At 40.1% G+C, this 21,130-nt stretch overlaps 1 protein-coding gene across 1 annotated transcript in view; it reads right to left on the bottom strand.

Annotated features, from left to right (window-relative positions):
* The window catches only part of ncam2 (neural cell adhesion molecule 2), a 62,330-nt gene that overhangs the window by 34,758 nt on the left and 6,442 nt on the right, over positions 1–21,130 (bottom strand). The window contains exons 3-7 of the mRNA XM_029513396.1: positions 20,638–20,844; positions 16,734–16,877; positions 14,821–14,958; positions 7,408–7,525; positions 3,063–3,232 (exon numbers count right to left, since the gene is read on the bottom strand). Coding sequence (XP_029369256.1) covers positions 3,063–3,232; positions 7,408–7,525; positions 14,821–14,958; positions 16,734–16,877; positions 20,638–20,844 — 777 coding nt within the window. The remainder of the gene's footprint in view (positions 1–3,062; positions 3,233–7,407; positions 7,526–14,820; positions 14,959–16,733; positions 16,878–20,637; positions 20,845–21,130) is intronic.

The raw sequence follows: 21,130 nt of genomic DNA, 5'->3' as shown, positions 1-21,130 counted from the left end.
TTGTTAAATACTGTAGTTGCTCTTTATTCTATTATAGGTATTATAATAATTATACTTTAAAATGTTTCTTGGAGCTGCCTCACAGCATCAACTTGTGACAAAATCATTTGGTGTTTCAGTGTTTGATCACAAAGTGACATAACTGAGATACATTTAACTACAAATCTGGTAGTTTGACCGAAATATGAGCCTTAGAAATATTTGCCTCGACATTTCTTAGCTGCTTCCAGACAGTTAATGCTGGAAGTCCTTTGCATCCCCTCTGTGCTAACATTTGACATTACATTAAGCTGTTTTGCCTCCCACTGACAGAGCAGAATACAAAATACTGCCCTGACTGTATCTGATAATAATAAAGTGTGAGTTTGTTGTTATGCTGTAAATGTCAGCATAGATTTGCTCGGATGCTTCCCATAACTATAAATTAGTAGGTTGACACTCAAACGCTGTTCTGTTGTATCTTTTCGGTTTATTCCAGGAGTTTTTTTTTTTGGGTTGGAGATGTGTCATTTATGATACATTATCTGTCTTGCCTACTTCTGCTCATGCTCTTTATAGCGTAACAAACTGTCAATAGAGTATTATGTTTTTCTGCAGAAAAAAGGAGCCATTAGGTGTTTAGCTTTCTTGTTCAAATCATAAAAACCCATTAAAGATGATGCGACATTTTACAGACTTCTGACAACACAAGGGCCATCAGGAGTCTGCCAACTGTGGTTGGTATGTCTGCAGAGAGATGTGTATCCCTGGCTGCGACATAATGCTGCCAGTGAAGAGTTAGGAGACATCCACCTTATTCTGTTAATGCTTCAGATGGACATGAAAAAAGTCTCTGCTGTTAAAGAGCATTGTTGACACCATCTTCATTCCAGTTTATTGAGTATGCAGTCAGAAAATGTTATTTTCCATCCTTTATCTTCACCCCTTCTCCATGCAAGGACAGTCAGTCAAAGTCAATTTAAAGTAAGACAAAAGTTAAGCATCTTGCATTGCAATTATGAGAAGAAATGGGTAAAAGTCCTACTGAGAGGAGTGTTATGGGTAACTGCAGGTTGCACGTCTTCACAAAATGAGAGTCCTTCATCCTCAAGAGAACTAAATGTCACTATTAAATTTCAAGGCAATCCATCCAAAACTTGTTGAGATATTTGGACCAACCGTCAAAGAATCCCCACAGTCAGGCTGCTGGCATATCTAAGCCCTACTTCAGAAATTACAAGTACCTATCATGTACCTTAATGGTGTAAATAGTGCATCTTTTTCCCCTCGAAGGCACCGAATGACCTGGAGGCCAAAAGGCTAGACGACTTGACGTAATCTCTGAAGACCAATTTCAGGTGGAAGGACAATCATTTCTGCGATCTATAGCTCAGTAGCTGTTACGGCCACTTTACAGAGCAGCCAGGCGGCACACATTGCAGTCATACTGGACCTTCAGTTGTGAAAGCGTTGAAGAGTGAGACTAAAACAGCAATCTAAGAGGCTTCAAGCTATTAATTGCTACAGTAACCTGTTTGTGGCAACATGTTGTCATGGGTTTATATTTTTGAAAACCATCTGGGTTTGTGAATATCCAGCAGCTGGTGCAGCTACGTATCTCATTCCCAGTCCTCTGAAAACATCGTCCCTTCCAGGAGTAAATGCTCCCTTTTCTTTTGTTGCATCACTCTTCTCAATTTTTGCTGCAGATCCTATTAACTTATTTTACCAACTATAATCATGTAATCAAACACAATTAAGAAAAGACAGATTCTACTGTGGAAGCTAGTCCGCAATGTTTGTTAAGTTTTAACAGCGTATTAGTGTTAAAATCGCTGCCTGTGATGATTTGGCCCCTTTAGAACATTGGCTGTCTGAGGGTAAGACTGGTATTTCCTGGTTTAGGCTAATAGAACAATAAAAACAAACAGGACTTGGCTGACATAAATGAAGAAACATTGTGTCTGACACTGTGTTGCAGCACCTAAACATGAATTAAGAACACATACACACCTGCACACACACACAACTTCGTCCCATCTGTGCTGTCGGGGGTAATAAAACTAACTTACAACTGCATATTCGCAGTGCACAGTAAAAAAGCAGAACTCCACCCTCTCCCTTAACGTCTTCATTTAAATGTGCATTTTGAAAAACAAGCGCTTCTCCCATCTTGAAAGGATGTTGATGACTAGAGCACAAATCTCCATACATTTTCATGAGCAGAAATACCCTATCAGACTGATCTGAGAGGAAATAGCCAGCAGGTTTATGAAAATATAAATTGAAATTTTTTATGAGGTGTGCAGTAATAGAAATATGAAGCAATAAATGAACTATTTCCTTTTTGGAGAAATATATCGTATTGATGCAGCTATTATTGGACATTGGTGCTTTGAGGAACTATTGTTTTCATATGAAATGGAATTTATTTAGTTCTTTACAGTCAAGCTTTATGGATAAACATATCAAATACAGATATGTGCAATTCTGTTTTTTTCTTAAAAGCTTTGCAGGGATATGAAATAATGGATTAAGTTATAGGAATCTCAATTCAGTTTCTTTTAACCATGAACCCAGTTGTTTTATTACCTAAATCTCTTTTTTATTGTAGTAGACGTGGCAATAAAGGTCCTTGCTTTATATGTCCAAATTTTAACCCAAAGCCATCTTTGGTTTACAGTTTACATTTGGGATTTTTCCTGCTGCTCAGATAAGGTATGGACAAACAGACTGAAATAGTCAATGTATGAAAATTAAATGACTTCTTGCACCAGAATGGATTTCAATTTAACTTGGAACTACTTTGGGCTGAAGAAATGGTAAATAGTCAGACTTGAGGCTTCTGTTGCATTATTAAAATATCCAAGGATATTCCAGGATGTACACATGATTACTTCAGCAACTGATTTATTGAAGTTATTGTATAATACATCACCCCAGTGATGGGATTAGGGATGCATCAACCCGATATGCCTTTCTCTGCTTCTCTACCTTAAAAGAAAGCTGAAATTCATCATCCTTCACTTCCTTAGTGTGTCTGAATCGCAGCCTTTTCATTCAGATAGCGCAGAGACTCTTACCGAACACTTTGAGGAACAGCTCTCTCTCCTGAGATCCCGCCTTGTTGGTGGCTCTGCAGGAGTAGGTGCCCCCGTCGCCCTGTCGGATGTTGCGGACGGTCAGCATGCTGCGGCCGCCCTCCAGCTTGGAGAAGAAATACTGCTCTGATGGTTCCAGCTGCTGTCCTTTCCTTCACAAACAAAAATAATAGGAATTAAAAAAAAAAAAAAAAAGCTGACACACAAGAACAACACACACATCAAACTATAATTCAGTGAAATGTGCCATCACAGTTCTTTACGTATGACTTCTCATAATCAATGGTGTTGTTGTGTGCATTACTGTTACACTGCAAAGAAAAAACAGCAGCTAAACTGATCGATGTCGGTGTGTGAGCTTCGTAGTAGAAGTATGATGGCGGGAAACAGGCTTGCTGCCTCTCTCAAAATTATGTACAGCCGCTTAACCAGCCGTGCAATTTACTGTAGGAGGTAAAAGGCATCTGAAAGCTGTTGACTCCGACACAAGATTATGCAGCTTTAGACAAACTCATGGACATCATTCAATTTCATTCACATCCAGGCTAGAAATAAAAGCTCAAGTCATGTAGTCATATTGGACATGTGAATGCTCACTGTCTTAAAGCACCGTCTTATCAATGGCTGGATTGATTATCTGCAGAGACAGAGATGGTTTAAAGATAAATCTGTAGGAATCCACAAACTAGGCTGAGTGAAATGATTTTATCATCATTCAATTACATTTTAAAGCTGATTCCTAGTTAGAGAAAGAGATAATTCTCAAATTGATCCAATGGAAACAAAGTGAATAGTCTAGAGGTCAGAAGAGAAAGTGTGTGTGTGTGTCTTTGTGCCTGTGTGTGGGAGATAAGTGGTTTGAATCCTCGGATCAGCTGGGGAAAGCTGTAGATAGAGATGCAGAATAAATGAGTAATGTCTCTTCCCCTTCACAACTACAATGTTGGAGTTCATAGGCGGTTTTGCTGGGTAAAGTTGCATTCCCAACTGATTTCCTTTGGAGAAATAAAAAAGATTATTGCTTTGGATAAGAGGATATGAAGGAAAACAGTTGAGCTGATGTTTACAGGTCACAGCTTTGATTGAAATATTATCAGTCTTTGTTTACTATTAATTCAACTGAAGAATATTTTAAGTTTTTAAATAAGCAGGCCAAATGTGGAAATACATTTTCTTTCTACTCTGATCGTTCAATTTACATTATAATGACCTCAATCTGAAACAGACATCTTGTTCTTTAACCTCTATGCCATTGTACAAATTAAATTCAAATTCAAGGAGCCTAAAATTATTTGAAATGTTTTGAAATATGTTGAGATGTCTACCTACAGTTCATATTGTGTATGTGAAAGAAAATGAAAACTATATTATTGTAGCTAATTTCAAATGTAGAGATTTGTGGAATGGGCGTCAAATGTGGAGATACTGTGCATCTGAACATGTGACCCAGCCTCACCGCACTGTAGGAAGAGGAAGGAGGAACACCAAGCCAAAGCCAAGTAATAATAGCTGTAGCAAGCCAAAGAGGAAATGAAGAGAAGCTTCATCTTTCGGACAGACGGTGCAGGATGGGCTGTAGCATTGAATGTCATTATACTGACTGTCTGCTGACAGGTAGTTCATTATCCAAGATGCACAGAGGATGAGAGAAATACAACTGGGAAGTCAGAGCTCGCCGGGAGAGGTGACATCAAAAAGGAAAACTCCATTGGGTTGTGATTGTTGTTTACGCCTAAGCTGCTGTCGTGTACGCATTTTAATTCTGTGGGCTCAGACTGAGTTGCAGGACTTGCTGGCCGGGGAAATAAAGGAGAATACACTAAAAGGTCAAATGAGTGATGATGTACAATTGAAGGGCTGTCTTGTCTGCACTGAGAGGCAGTTGTACGGCCTTGATGGATACATTTAATTGAAACTAACAGCAACATTTTTCTTTATGTTTTCAGCAGGAGGAGCCTGACCATGATCCAGTTTTAAATAAGCCTCTTCTGTCTCAGAATAAAAGCCCTCCGCCAAAGAGGAACGTCATTTCACAATGACAGTGACCTTCTTTTCAGATGGTCGCCTCACCTCTGGGTTGGTTTTCAGCTCCAGCTCTGCAGCCAGGAGGCTGATTATAGTGTCAATACAGGACTTTCAATCCATCAGAGAAGCTCCTTTGGCCATATGTGAGCAGGTGAACAGGTTTTCATTTCAATTGCCTTTTGTAATTACCAAGTCAAACATAACTCAATTTCCCATTCTGTTACACAATGGAGACAGAGAATGAAATCATTAATGGGAACAAAGCTGTCATATGGATCGTCTCATGATGGAGGGAGGAATGAATCAATACTACAGCTCTGACCCATCACTACTGTGAAATTTGCAGCGTCGCATTATGAATGCTGTAAAATCGTGGAAAAAACACATTTTGCGGGTTTTCTCAGCAGCTTAACACCCGTAAATTGCTATTACTAAGGCTGGAAACTAGAGAGCAAGAGAAATTAGGGGTTGCAACGTCGAGGTTGTTTCCAACTGTGCAACACCATTAAGTTTTGTTCGTTTGCAACGTGACGCATGTGGCTCACTTTTCCTGGCTCAAGCGACTTCTCCTTCAAACTGCTAGAAAAACACAGCAGCTGTCATTTTGGCTGCATCCCTCGTGGGACAAGGTCAGATTAAACACTGCAGTGATGTAGTCACTCTGGCAGTCAAATGCACACTTCACAGTTTAATCCACATTTGTTTTACAAAGTTCCTCTCATTTGATTAAATCCTTGAATATTTGGCCCCGAAAATTAAGTATCTGCTTTTTTACCTTTTCATAACCATGTTAATTCTGGAGCATCGCTCAGTTTGTACACTCCTCACCTGGTGTGTCCAAAATAAAATGTGGCACTGCCACATTGCTTAAGGAGATATAAATCTGCATGTCAGTGTGAAAATATATAAATGTCACTGAATCAGCAGGCACACCAATTTTCTTAATTTTGTAAATGTACTCAGGCAGCTCTGACTGTGTCTGGTTTACACCTGCTGGTCTCAAGTTGGAGGCTTCAACCTCATGGAAACTGCGAACATCAAATTAAAAAAGGCAGTTATTACTACTCTTCCTGCCATTAATCATCACAATTAAAGGCACACAACAACCTGAAAATTGGTTAAAATGAAAGCGAAGTGCTAAATGAGTTTGACGTCACCCTGAAATATTGCCTTATTTTACCAGCCACCACTTTGATCTTCCCTTTTCTTTGCAACTGCAAGATGGAGTTCACATTATTGATATCGAAAGGACAAAGTAGCCCTATCTTCCATATTGAAGCCCCTTTGCTAGAAATCAAATTTACAAGCAAATCTACAACCATTTTTCCAAGCAGGCTTTTTATTTTAAATGTGTTTTCTCACCATTCCTTGCAGCCATTGATTTCCATTTCATTTCATTGCAGCATGAAAAACAACTCACAAAAGTCTGAAACACCTATTGTTACACAAACTATGTTGCTTGTCAAACACGTTAGCGCTTCATAATTGTTTTGAGATAATCTAACCTAATTTGATTTCATTATGAACGATTAATGTCCCAATAATAATTTATAAGTGAGCACTTAAAATAAATGTTAAAATGCTGGTAATTGTGACAGATAACTTACTTTAGAGACAGCTGGCAGTAATTGATTTGGACCAAAAAAACAACACACTGCTAGGGCCCATTAAGATAAATTAACTAGAGGAGAAGACAAATCAGTGTATAGACCAACACCAACAATGATTCCAGCAGATACCTGGAAAAAAAAAAAAAAAACCCTGCCCTGACTGCCTGCCAAGGGGATACAAGCTGCTAAGGTGATTAGCAATGGACTGCAAGATTTCACGATGTCGAAAGTGATATTATTACATAGCTAGTGAAACTGGTGTGTCAGGGCAGGCTATAGATTTTTAATTACACAATCTGTTTAAATAAATCACTTATGAGAAGAGTGGATGTGAAGAGATGTTGACGTCCAGTTTTAAACCAACACTTTTTGGATAAACTGGAGCTCCAATTACAAAGCCAGGTCAGGGCTTTTCACCCAACATCAGCAACAACAAAAGCAAATCCCTGCAGCCGGGCTCTGAAATCATGCAGATAGCCTTCCAAGACGAGTGGAGGCTGTTACAGCAGCAGATTAATACCCGTGGTCTCGGAATTTAATCATGTATTGGTTTAATATTTGGGTGTCCTCTTGTGTATGCTGCAATACCTGTGAGGGCTTTAGAAATCGGTGTTTTGTTTTTTCTCATTGGACAGGTCTCTTTCTTAATCAGTGACAGACTGTTGCAGAGTACTGAGTGAGGAAAAAGGTACCTGTGCCATGTGACCACAGGGTCAGGAGATCCGGAGGTGATGCAAGTAAAGGTGACTGATTCCTGGTAGTCAGCTGTGGCATTGAAGGACTGCTGGGACACTGATAACACTGGAGGGACTGCAGACACAAGGACAGAGCAGAAAATACCACAATCAGACAGGAGTGCTGCTCTTAGAATAAGATGACCTTTTGACCAACCTTTGGTAAAAAAAAAAAAAAAAACAAGACAAAAAAAGATGTGCACAGATATGAATCTTCTATGGAGACCAGTTTATGTTGAGAGATGTCAGGAGTATGTAACCTGTTCCTGCAATCCAACTGTCATCTTGTCATTCAATTAAGGAAGAGCAGAGTGAGGGAATGCTCAGTCTATTCAGAGTTACCCTTTACAGTGACACGAGACTGACAGCTTTATGGCACAAGTATGTTTATCAGGCATCCCATTCGATTTCTCAAGCCTGCGCTCACGCTGTACTTCCACTCCCACTGTAAAGGACCTGCCATGGCCTTGTCCACACATTATCAGACATGTTTGGAGCAGCTAAGTTGAGCTCTGGAGTGTTTCCTCCCACGATGGAGGTGAGAATAATTGACTATGACTTGCACGCAGATAGTGAAGCCAAAAAAATCCCTTTTTTGTCCGTCATTTCCTGCTATCTCTCGGTTTCACCAGCTCTTTCACATCTTCATCCAATCACAACCTGACACGCTAGCTTTTTACCAATCATTTGAAAGCCATCACCCTTTAAAAGTGCTTCCATTCAGCTGTCATTTCAACCTCGAGCTCCATTTATGATCACCACCACCAGTGTCCTGGCTCTGGCGTAAGTTCGGGATCATTTCCCATGATGATCTACTTCCTGCTGTACCTTTAATCTTACTTGTAATTCTTTCTTTTCTCCTGATTGAAATGGCAATGTGGCCCAATGCTAATGAAGGGGTGGCTGACATGGAGAAAATTCTCTTTTTAATTTATATTTTTTGGCTAAATCAGAAAATAAAATGTTTTAGCAAAGAAATAATGATACCAAATCACAACTTACAGTGGAACTCATTCATGAGAGCTATAGAAGATTGACGCAAAGTGCCATATCAACAATGCAATTACAATTTGTATGTTGATATCTAATTTTAAAATGGGAAGATGGTATTTATTGCTAAGGCTTGTTATTACTGAGATTATTATCACATGGTACAGGGTGCGAATTAGAAGTATCTGGACATCTTTAAAATGTATTGTTAGAAAACTAAACATGAGCATGGCATCAACTCAGCCCACACAAAGAGTTATGAGCACTAAATATGTGTTGTTGTAAATTGCTGCACAGTCACATTATTCTAGCACCTTTTATTTTCTGCTGCTCAAACAGAAAGGCTGAAAGGCATTAAAGGTTACACTGTGGGAAGACAATGATAAACTCTTAAGTTGTGTATAAGTTGTATGTGTCTGTGGAGAGAGAAATAATGAATTTACAAGTGATTTCACTTTGAGGACACAAGATCTAAAAACAACTTGATAAAAGTTGAAAATTAAATATGAAATATCTCATTAAATTGGTGTGTTTGATGAAAAGGAAGTTGTGGTGTTCTGGATAAAACCAAAAGGCATTTCACACTTTAGGATAATGAATAAGGAAGCCTCATCAAAATAAAGCATCATCTTAGATACCTAATGAACCAAGGCGCTGCTGGGTACTGGAGTCTTCAATCCCAGTGTGCAAAATGCTACATTTAAATTCCACAGCATCTCCACGGCATCTATTTATCAATAAGTTATGGTTACAAGCTAAAAAAACACTTTTTGTTTTTGTTCTAAGATCAAGACGCAACAAGAAACACAGGCCTAACGAAGACACACATCAGGTCACAGAAAAGGTCTCTAGGATAAAAAAAAAAGGCAAATCAATAATCAAACAGCGTGAGTCTGCTCAAATAGTACTGACTCAGCAAATGAGAGGACCAAGCCGCCTGACATGATAACCACTGATTTGCATGCCAATAGATCTCCATTCTCCAGAGTGTCTCCTTCTGTGTAAAGCACACCCACATCACTGGGCCATGTTGAAACAGCCCTGTTAATGAGACACACTGCCAAGCTTCAAAAGAGCAATTCAACAACAGGCTTTCTGTGTCTAAAAGGAATCTGTCAGCTTCATGAAATCTTCACGTATTCGTCATATCTTCGCAGCCTTGGAGGAGACGATGTGATGTTTGCAGAGGTCCCTGCGAACACCAAGATAGAAACTCAGAATTAAGTCAGTCAGTCAGTCAGTCATCAGGGAGGAGCTGCTGTTGAGCTTTAATGGGCTTCAATGGAATGACGATTTCTCCATAAATATTTTCTGTTCATTTCACAACATATTCCACCTACTGAACTAAGATCCGACGGATGTTTTCTTGTCTTATGCATCTTATGAATTGGTTTCACTTTTCTAGGTTAGACCTGGAATCTGATTTATGACATCAAATCTAACGTAAAGGAAAAAAAAAAAAAAAAAAGTCAAAGAAAAAATCTTGAGGGACAAAGGCAGTATTTTCCACTGACAGCTGAACAAGGGCAAATTGTGGGTCTGTTGCATGAGTGAGTAAACCAGCAATTAAGTAGATGTCCAAGGACGGATACCGACCAAGTCAGGAAGTTATTTCCATTTTCTATCACTGTGAGTTGCCATAGAAACAAGCTGTGACTACTGTTGCTGGAGGGTGGTTGAATTGAAGAAGAGAGAGATGTTTGATACTGATAAAAGGAAAACATTAGGCTTGATTCAGAGGAGAAAAATGGAAACACTGGAATATTCGTGCCATACAGTAGATAGAGTGTTGGCATCATAGCCTTTTTTTAATGACAACTGTTGGGCATTTTTGTTTTGGCTGAGAGATATTTAAGAAGATTGATGACACAATATGATCATCAGCCAAACATAGAGACTGGAGACAGCCTGGATAAGGGTAAAAAATGCTACGCTTCAGCACCTCTGAAGCTGTGATTGTTTAATCTGCACGAAAAATCTGGTGCAACTTCTTACTTCCCCCTGGTTGACTTAACTCACAATAAAACCACAGTTTATTGCTTTTATACTCAAGTTCTCGTATATTTGAAGCAGACAGGAGCTTTAGAGATGTTGGTAGGTGACCAGTCACACCACGTTTGGCCAGAAATGGATCAACACAGCAACCCCCTTAACTTGACATCATAAAGTTGGGAGAGGAAAGTCTTGCCAAGAGGGTCAGTGAGAAAAGTTGCTATTTCAAACAAAAAGAAGACAGCCAACTGTCCAACTAAAATATTTCCAATATAATTTGATGCCCCACATTGTTAAGGGATGAAGAATAACAGCCTGTCTGTCATAAATTACACTGAGCTATTGCACACTACTGCTTGTAATTTTAGCTGCACTGAGTACACGAGCAGAGCAAAATAAAATTTTCAAATCATCTAATTATGTCATGCTTCCGTGACAGAGTAATTGGAACGCTTTCCGTGAAATTTTTGCTTTTTCGCCCTTTTCTTTACTTTGTGTTGATGCGGTCGATGAAAGGCTCAACATGACTCATCTGTGGTAATTTTGGACATCACTCCCTGAAATGTTGTGCATCTTTCAAGACACTGAACTGTTTCAGCCCCAGGTTGATCAGCAATTCAGCACGTGGTTGCCTCCCTTGATACACTGGAAACCTGAGCTGGGGAACTTGGGGGCCAGCTGAGATTCGCTTGCTGCATATATATGGGCAAAAAAAAAAAAAAAAAACTTTTATCAACTGCCATGCATATTTATGACTTTGTGGGGAGAAAAAGCAACACGCAGTTACAGCTACGGTGGCAGCAGTGCGGCTTAACTGTTCTACATGCCGAACATGGCTGTAATTAATGGTGATCAAATTCAGTTGTTCTTGATAAGGAAAATTATTTAAAGTTATAATGTAACATAGAGTGAAATAATTAAACAATCAAGCCTTTTGGCATCATTGGAAAAATGTTAAAACTTATAATTCTTAAAATAACGATGCTAAAAACCCAATCAGATATGCAGTAAACAGCGTTTCTGGCTTCATTTATCTGCCAAACTGAGTGAGCTTTTGTCACTCTGGTGTAAATGTAACCCTTTATATTACTCCCATTTGCTCTGAGTGCTGTATTTTCAGCCTTTTGCTGGACTTTCAGATTTTTATTAAAGGAAAAATAAGCAGATAGTGCTCTCAATGTGGTTTACAAGTGCATCACTTTCAAAAGGAACATGATCCACAACATGAGAAAAGTGAAATTGGCTTCTTATTTACTTGCAACAAAACAAGATTCATAGATTCGGCGTCCTCCCTGCTCACTGTCACTGCTGCTGTATGTTCAGAGTCTGAAAAATACTTCTTTACAGGCTGTATGTTCCACCTCAGGAGCCTGCATCAGTACAGTCCCCATTCTTTCTTCTATATTCTTCCTCCAGGGATCTACAAATTGACTCAGTTTGTTTATCTAGGCTCATTGTCGTGTCCCAAAGCCCCACAAAGGAGAGCAGTTCACTGTCCACACCTGATTGAGAAAACATGTAGCGGACAGTCTGCTGCACTCATTGACATACCTGAGTCTCCTAGCAATCTCTATCCAATTGTGTTCAAGGCCTCTGTGTTTGGCCAGTCCAGGTTGTTGTGATACAGTATGTTTACTGGTAGCCTCTATGGCTTCCTTATCTTCTGCTAAGATGGCTCTCCTTCTCCACCCTGCCTCTGCAATTGCAGAGCACAGGAAGGGGGCAATCCAAGTGAATTCTGGAAGTGAGCCACCCCTTAAATACAAAGTTAGTGGCACAGAGAGCAAAAGCAGATTGAAGTGCTTCGCTTTTTTCCAAGGATAGAAAAGTGCTTCATCAGAGTAGGTAGAGAATCGCACTTCTAGCCTGAGGGCAGAAACCAAAATGTTCGTTATAATCTCATGGGGTATGCAAAGAGACCGAGCCTACAGGTTAGCAAATGTATGGCTTTCCTGAACATCACAAGCCTCACTGCTCAGACAACTCCCTGGGAGACTCCTGGTACCAAAGGGGATTCTGTTCATCAACAAGCGTACATATTGAAAAAAAATTGGCATGAAACAAGAGAGACAGCTCAGAGCACAAGTCTGAAAATGATCACAAAGAGCTCAGTGGATCACTAGACACGGTCTTGCTTTCTACTGACAGAGGCAGATAGTTCATATTGGCTGCCCCATGACAGTAAGTGACATTTTAGAAAGTGTCTTTTCCATCTCAGTCACCTTCAGACTGGCTTCCTGTACTCGCTCTCTCTCAGGCCAGACGCTTAACGAAAACCAAGGGATAACTGCTGACCTTAGAAATAAATTCCTCTCCAATTATGTAGAGCAATAAACATTTGAAAGAAAAGAAAAAAAAATATGAAAAAATTATGCTGATTAGAGCTACAATGACCAGAAAAGCTGCACAATGAAGTGAAGTCAATCAATACCACAAATCTTAAGATGCTACTTTTCATTTTACGGTGAGGCAGAAATAGTTTTTAACCTGGTCGTGAACCAGGTTTATGTTCTCTATGTTCTTCATGTTCTTAAATTATTTGTGCCTGTGTGGGCATATTTGCATGTCCTATGACACACGTGTAGAAATTTAGCAAATGAAAATATTAATTACAGGAGCTTTAAGACACTGCAGAGTGACACATATTCATGAGCCTGGTGGTGTCACATTAGATGAACCCATTTCTTTCACAGTTTCAATTGGCTCTACAAACTTTCAATATTTCATGAGAACCAGGTGATATCTCTCCAAACGAGATTTTTTTCTCCTTCAGACCGACTCTTACATTTCGAAGAGTCTTCAGGGACGAACAGAATGAGTCTCCTTGAGGCAGAGTGAAGTGTCTCTTTCTGGGTGTGGCTCCCTCAGAGAGCCTACTGGGCTCAGGATGCAGAGCAACACGCTCCGCACACTGTCCCATCTCAGCACCGCATGGCTAGTGTCATGTCGCTGCAATAATTGGCTGTGCCTCATTGAGCAGGCTTATTAGATCTTCCTCAGAAGTGAGGTAAGTGGTGTGCTAAATTGAATGCAATTCATAGTTTTTGGGCAGAGGGCCGCTCTGATATTACATTAGGCAGGAGAGTATTACACAGGCAGAGACAATATTGCGGCTGTTCAACTGTTACAAGACGCTTGTGGCCTTAGTGAAATCACATTTCAATCACTTCATCAGTCTCAGGTGACTCCCTTTAAATGAGGACAAATGAGAAAATGTAAATGACATCCTTCGATTTTTGGGCCACAAAGCCCAAGGCAATGGCTAATTGAAAATTTTAATCACACTAAAAAATAAAGAGCATAAAGAATCAGGCCAATGATAATGGAAAGAGCAGCCCTCGTATAAATTAGTGCCAGTGAAGAATAGGTGGAGCTGGATTTGTCAAAGCTCTGGTCTGATCCCAAGACTGACTGTCTGCTCAGCATCAGTAGGTGCTGTTTAAATTTCATTTGATGATGGAAACGCTTGTAAACATGCTCTGAAATGAGCTCAACAACACTTAATTGATCATCAACAAACTAGAAGCCAAGATTTCAAGGCTATTACACTGCGTGTGTCCTCCTATGTAGTAATAACAGAAATTAGATGGTGAAAGATTATTTCAAAGCAAATCTGCTGCTTTGTCCATTGAGATGATACAACCCTGCATTTTATCTGTGGGCATTGGCCACAGGACGAAAACAATGAGCAGGGTTTAGAGAAACAACAACAACAGCAACAACAAAACTTGTGCATGCAGAGGAAATTCAATCCCTAATGCGCGGTAATCTGTTGACACTGCGTGAAGAGCAAGTGTCTGCTTGGAATCTAAATATACACTGTTAGCTTCTGTGACTTGCATGGCTTCCATGAAAGTGTTGGGAAGACTTTTTTTTTTTAAAGTTTGTATTCAATATGATACGAACTGAAAGTACGCACGATGGTTACCAAACAGCAGAAAAGCTTCTTGGCACCTGCAAACTATTTAAAACATCATCTGCAGCCTTTTAAGGTCCAGAATGTTTCTGGAAGTTAAACTCTGCTTCTTCAAATTCAAGAAAACGGTAGAGCCTTATATGTTAAATACACATACTACAAGACAATTCTCATTTTAAAATGTCTCTTTAAAATGCCACATTCCAAACAGCCCAAAATCCTTCAACTGAAAAAAAATGTAATCAAAAAGTAATGAATTGCTTTCAAATAATTAAATTTAACATTTCAGTTGTTTCTATTCTTTTGGCTTCTGAGGATCAACTCAATAAACTTCTCCGCTGTTTTGCAACAGTTTGTTAATGGAGGACTCGAAAAACGGCCTCGGCTTGATTTGCATATAAAGATTTAGCTATTTAGGTCATTTTCAGCAATTCTTAATCATCTTCATCATGAGCGTGGAAGTGATGACTCACCGTTGACCACCACAGCAATGTCGATGAAATCGATCTCGCCTCGTGCCTCCACGCTGGCCTCACAGCGGTACACGCCCTCGTCAGCCTTGGTCACCTGGTGGATCAGCAGGTTGTTGTTTGGCAGCAACTGAAACTTGCCTTCACAGTGCGGATGAAGAGGAGGGGCGGACGGGACAACAGCGCATGATGAGATAAGAAAGTTAGGAAAACAGCAGGAGAAAATTGCCATCTCTACTACGCAATTGTCAGATTGTCAATCTTCACTTGGGCACATTTACCTGATAAAGACCACTCAGATAAACACTTATGCAATTACACTTCCAAAAGGGTCCCACTCTCTCCTATTGTGGCCACTGTGAGATTGGCCAGGAGTGATGAGGCCTCTATCTCACTTCTCTCGAGTGAAGATATTTATAACCATGCATCGTAATTACAGTGAAATGATTAAAGGTGGTGGTGGTGGTGGGGTGGGGGGTCTTCTCCATGTTTCATCATTACCACTGAAACGATGATTTGAATTTCAATTACAAAATGTGACAGATTCAAGGGGTCAGTCTTTCTAATCAGTGTTCAGGCATACATTTAGTCTGGAAGGAGGATGAGGATGTGGTGTGGGGATTTGTAAATCAGAGAGGATGAGAAGAGGAAATAATGAATCCCAGTCGGCTGGTACTGATGCCTGCACCTGCCTTCTATCAGGACAGAATCGTATTGAATGTGAATCTGTCCTCTGAGTGCTTTTCTATCTCTGTCTTTTGAAAATTAAGGAGGCCACCCTCTTGCTCTTCAACGCTATTAATGCACCTTCGAAAGTGTGAGATGAAACAGAAAAATTATAGAAATCAGCTGTTGGGACACGGGACATGAACCATATGATTAGCAGCATGTACAGCAAACACAATAAACGTGGCTTTTTCGAAAGAAAGATGTCTTTCTCTTGTGAGGCAGCATCTTCGAATGTCACCATCTAACTGCTCTCCCATCAATCCTCCCTGTCTGATCTTAACATGGTTTCTGGTTTTCAAGTGCCTCCTCCAGGGCTGATGGGGTTTCTATTCATAGGGTTTGATATTCTTGTCTTATTGTGAATCCATACAAAATGAGGAAATAGCTTTTCCTAGAGAACAGTATTTTTGGCACATTAGTGCATCAATTTAATGAAAGAGAGAACTGGGCACATTAGGACTCATGAGAATTTTTCCTCTCCATAATAATAAAGTGTATTTGGCAGGTTTACATTCAAAATGCAATTCTACTGAGGGCTGCTCGCTTGAAACTTTTATTAGAAACAGAATCTTCAACACGAACAATCAAGACCACTTACACTCTTAGATAACACAAAGCTGTGCTTGGTAAAATTATGGTAATCATATTACAAAATGCACTTTTAAAAAGTTTTCCAGCCTGAGAAGTGAGGCAAAATAAAACTCCAAGGTTTTGTATTTTGTCAAAAATTTCATACCACTGGACAGTTTTCTCTGCAAAACTTTGCATTGATTGTTGCTTTTTTAAAATCAGTTAGCTAAAATTAGAGAAATGCAAGTCTTCAGGGGCTTTGATCAAAATTTTAGAACTGAGCTTGCCACAAAAACGCTTTTTCTCCTTCAGCCCTCTCCTTTCATGTTCCCAGTACTGATGTTTTGTAAATCAGATAACAAAATGGGGAATCTTAATAACTCTACGTGGTATCTTTACTATTTTATTACGTGCCTCCATGAAGATCTTCAATAAAAGAAAGTAATTAGTACAACAGATAAAAAACAGATAAAAAAGGGAAGCACAGTATGTAGCTTCTGCCTCGATCCGTCATTCACTCAAAACAATAACGAAAGACAGCGTTAAGTCGCTCAGAGGGTGATACTTGGCTTAATTATTCTGTAATGTATTCAAGACTGAACGCCATGAAAACTTACTGTAGTGCTCCTCTGTGATTTCCTTATCCTGGTAGTACCACACCACCACAGGCACTGGCGAACTTATGACATCACAGACCACCTCTGCTGTCTCACCGTGACGGAACTCCTGCGGTGACTGAACATCCTTAAATGTCAGCCTCTCTGCAAAATCGAACAAGACAGAAACTCAACACTTATTTTTTATTTTCTTGAGCATCAAATGGAAATCCTGTTGACAAAGAATGTTTCAAGACAAAATTTTGGGTTATGGGGTTTGGAAAAGATATTTTAAAATGCATTTCCTTCCAATTTTCTGTGCAGTCTAAGTCTCTGATTTTAGGTTGCTAAGAGAGTTTTTCAGTTTTACTGAGATCACAGGAAATGTGTAATCATTAGCATGTGAATTTCTAACTTTGCAAAAGTATAGGAGATACCACATCAGATATCTTGTTACGACGTTAGTTTCAACTGTTTGGAAACATGCGAATATTTCCTAATTTCCAAGTATGCCATTCAAGTTTTGACCTGATGACAGAGATAATTTGAAACTTAAAATATGACTAAAGTTACAATTTATCCCCAGCGGTACAACCAGCTATCCACAGCGTTAAACCAAATTATGAATCACATTTGTCCTGTGATGTAAGGCACGGGAATTCAGATTTCACATCTTTTGATACTGGCTGATGAAAATCAATGAATGCATGAGAAAAGTATGGTTATCAAATAAAACAAAAGCTGAATTCTGGATTGACTGTTTTCTAGGCGATTCTGATGAAACACCACAGGAGACAGAAGGATGGTCATTTTGCTTGATGCCAATCATACCCTTGACTATTAAAAAAAAAAAAGAAAAAAGAAGTGGAGCAGAGACATTCTGCGGCTTCTCTGTTTGCAGAATTGGACAAGAACACTGGCGACCTTTGATTCGCTCTATCTTGGGTTCATGAGGATTTCAATGGCAGATTACGCTGTGTGCCAATTTGAAGTTAACAAACATTTGGTGTTTTGACAAATTGCTCTTACAGGGACAGTGTCCTTGGACCGTCACTCCTTGTAACCCTGCTTTCCTTTGGATAGCCGGCTTTGATGTGGGCAACGTGTGGCGCTGGAACCGTTGCAACCACCTGCTATCATCTGCATGTTGTATTGTGAAGGTGTGAATAAATCAACGCCAGCTCTCGTATCAGTCCATTCTGTTAGCGAGGCTTCAGCATTAGCATTTTACTGTGATTTATGCCAGGCTGCTCCTTAAAATGAGCTTTCTCTCCCCGACTGCACCCTCTGACTTTGAACGTGTCTTGCATCTCAGTGTCTTCATTAACTTCAAGGATGCTTTTGCATGTTTTGTCATTCACCCTGTTGGTTTCTTAACTATTCCCACCTTGTGTTCTTCTTTTTATTTCCAAAATATTTTGCTTGTTCATTCCCTTTGTCTTTCTCTCTCAGGTTCCAACACTTCTAGTGTCACTTGTTCCTCTTGTTTGTATCCATTTCCTGTCTCTTTTGTAGTCACACTGCTCTACAACAGATTCAGTAAGGGAAACAACCTCTACAGAGTGCCACTCTACTGCACATTTGACACTGGTGAATTGAGAATATATTCAGTACTCCAGAGTTTCTCTTCCATCGTTTGCCTTCACATCACTGCGAGGATAACTGCCTGATTTGATGATGAACCAATCTCCCTGGGACTGTCTTTCCTGTCCAACTTTGACTGTGGAAACTGGCTTCTACAGCAAAATTGCTTTGTCCATTAATAAAAAGAGATGGAATCAAATGCAATGAAAGGCACTGGCTCAGACAACTGGCTTATTTTATTCTGAATTTTCTTTCTATTTCATTGCTCAAGCGCTAAGCTACAGCAGTTTGTTTGCAGCAACTCCAAGACTAGTTTAAACCCATAAATATGAATCTCATGGGGAGAAAGGTTCATCCTCTCAGGGACATGAATCCATCCATTCATTATCTATGCTGCTTATCTGTTAGTTTATCCATCAGATAGAGCCATACAGGACACAAACAACCATTCATATTCAAATTTAGGACACTTTAAAGGCACTGATTCACTGAACCACGGCCCCACGATGTAACCTCAAACATGAATTACCAATTCACACTTTCAAACTTCATTGGCATAGCAATACTTTGTCTGAACAAAATTTGAACTGACCGATGTTGCACTCACTTGAGCACAGAAAAAACCAAAAAAGACCCATCGGAATAGCTGTTTAGCCGGAATAGTCCAAATCCCTCGTTTGAACTGCCACTTTGTGTAGCATGATTATTACAGGCCATCATTGAGATGTTAGCAGCTGCCGAGAGGATGTCAACACTTTGTCTCCCACAGGTCATGACTTTCATGTACAACATGTTGCACCATGCAGGTCTATGCGTTGCCTGAGGAGCCCTGTCCTGCTCCGGCTGTGCACTGACAGAGGAGCTGCTGTAGCGTTAAGCAGATTTTCATCCGCATGCTGCTCATGCAATCTACACCAAGGGCCTGAGTGAGTGACGCCCAGTTACCATGGAAACAATGGGTTTTGGGAGCTGGTTTTGCAGTGAGCTGAGTGGTGGCAGGTGTGACTGAGGCTGTGATGTCTCCCCTCTAATGATTTACTGGGAAAGGATGAAAAAAATTATTTCCAGAGTGTGTGTACATATAAATGTGTGTGTGTGTGTGTGTGTGTGTCTCTGGGAATCAAATCCCTGCTCTGAGACATTTTCTCCAATTAAATTTAGGAAAAACTCCTGGTGTATTTGGGTTACTCACATCTTACAATTCACTTGGCTCTTATGTAATCCTTTTGTGTGTGTGCCTTTTGCACGCATTATCGTGTTAATCCATTTCCTGTCACTGAACTACCTGCAAACAGAAGGCGTCTTAAGGATTGGGAGAGGTGCTCTTGCAAAGGTTTTAGGAAAAAAAAAATCTATGTTGCATGGGGAAGTAAACAAACATCATCATTATAGATACATCTCGCTTTTACACCTGCGCAACAACTTTTCCTATCTTTACAGAACCTCAACACCTTCTGCTAAAAAATAAGAGACCATGTTCCCAAATACCTTTGAAAAAGACATAATGATGGTAAACTTAAGTAAAAATTCTTCTTTTTCTTCTTTTTGCCTAAATCACTTAAATTTACTACATGAAATAAAATGCCTCATAGACATGAAAGGGCCTAATAAACTTGACATGTGACAAACGTAAATGTCTTCAACCCAAATAAGGATGTTACGATGAGACCCAAAAATGTAAGTATTTAAAACTGTGCTATTATTAAATGTAGTTTTTAAGGTCTTCTAAAAAGATACGTTGTGTTCCAAGTTTGGTCCTAATTCTTCTCCACAGTAACTCACAGGAATGAGTTGGTGGTTGTTAAGATGGATGTCATGCTCAAGGACACTTTAATGGGGCAAACTCTGGTTAATTCGCTGCTCACTGTTGGGATGGAACCTGCTATAGGACAGTCTCCATGACCGCTGAGCCACCCCTGCCTCTTAGCATTAGGATTTGCCCAGGAAATAGTGATGGGTCACTGAGGTGGGTTAGCCACAGTGCCACATCCCTCATTATGCCTGGCACGATCTATGTCCCTTGGTATAACTAGCTGTCATTACACTTTAATCACAAGAATGAGTGTAACACACTTTCACACTCAAGCTCACACACAAAGTCAAAGGTACACAAGAACTTAAAATGCACATGCACACAGAGCGAGCTAACATTTCAAACAGCTTGTGGCTGTGGTCGAGGCAAGAATATGAATCAGCTGGCTATCACTGTGATCAAACACTAATGCAAGAAGTTTATTCTCTTCATGTCTCCACGTCTAAACCACATCAGGAGGCAAACACAGATCAACTGCGAGTGAAAGTGTAAGAATGTAAGTCTGTGCATATTGTCTGTAGAGCTTACGGAAGATCTCCAGCACCACCGAGGCCTCCTCCGTGTGACCACTGCTGTCTGTGGCTTGGCAGCGGTAGATCCCTGCGTCCTCAATGATGGCGTTGTAAATGATGAGCCTGGATCTTGATGTCTCCGTGTGGAGCGCCATCCGTTTGGAGGGCACGATGCGCTCGCCCTGTGGGTTGTACCACTCCAGCCGCAACGGCTCACCAATAGCTAGGAAGAGAGAGATGAAATAAACCAAGTCATGACCACGATGCTTTTACCACACAAGTGAGGATGAAGTGTGTGTGCCGTAACGATCCCGCAGCTCGCCATTGTACCCGAGGACTGCTGGCTACACATATAGATCTACTGTATCAGCTGAATATTTATTGCTCTGGCTAACATTCCCTCAAAAAGAATTTTTTATTGGATTTTCTTGAAAGAAAATTTCCATCCTCCTTAAACTGATCAAAGGGGGAGTAAGCCCACAGGGTGTTCCACACTGACTGATTTATAG

This window comes from Echeneis naucrates, chromosome 2, assembly GCF_900963305.1.
Source record: "Echeneis naucrates chromosome 2, fEcheNa1.1, whole genome shotgun sequence".
NCBI lineage: Eukaryota > Metazoa > Chordata > Actinopteri > Carangiformes > Echeneidae > Echeneis > Echeneis naucrates.
The sequence above is the reverse complement of the archived record's forward strand: the minus strand, read 5'-3'. Positions and strand labels throughout refer to the sequence as shown.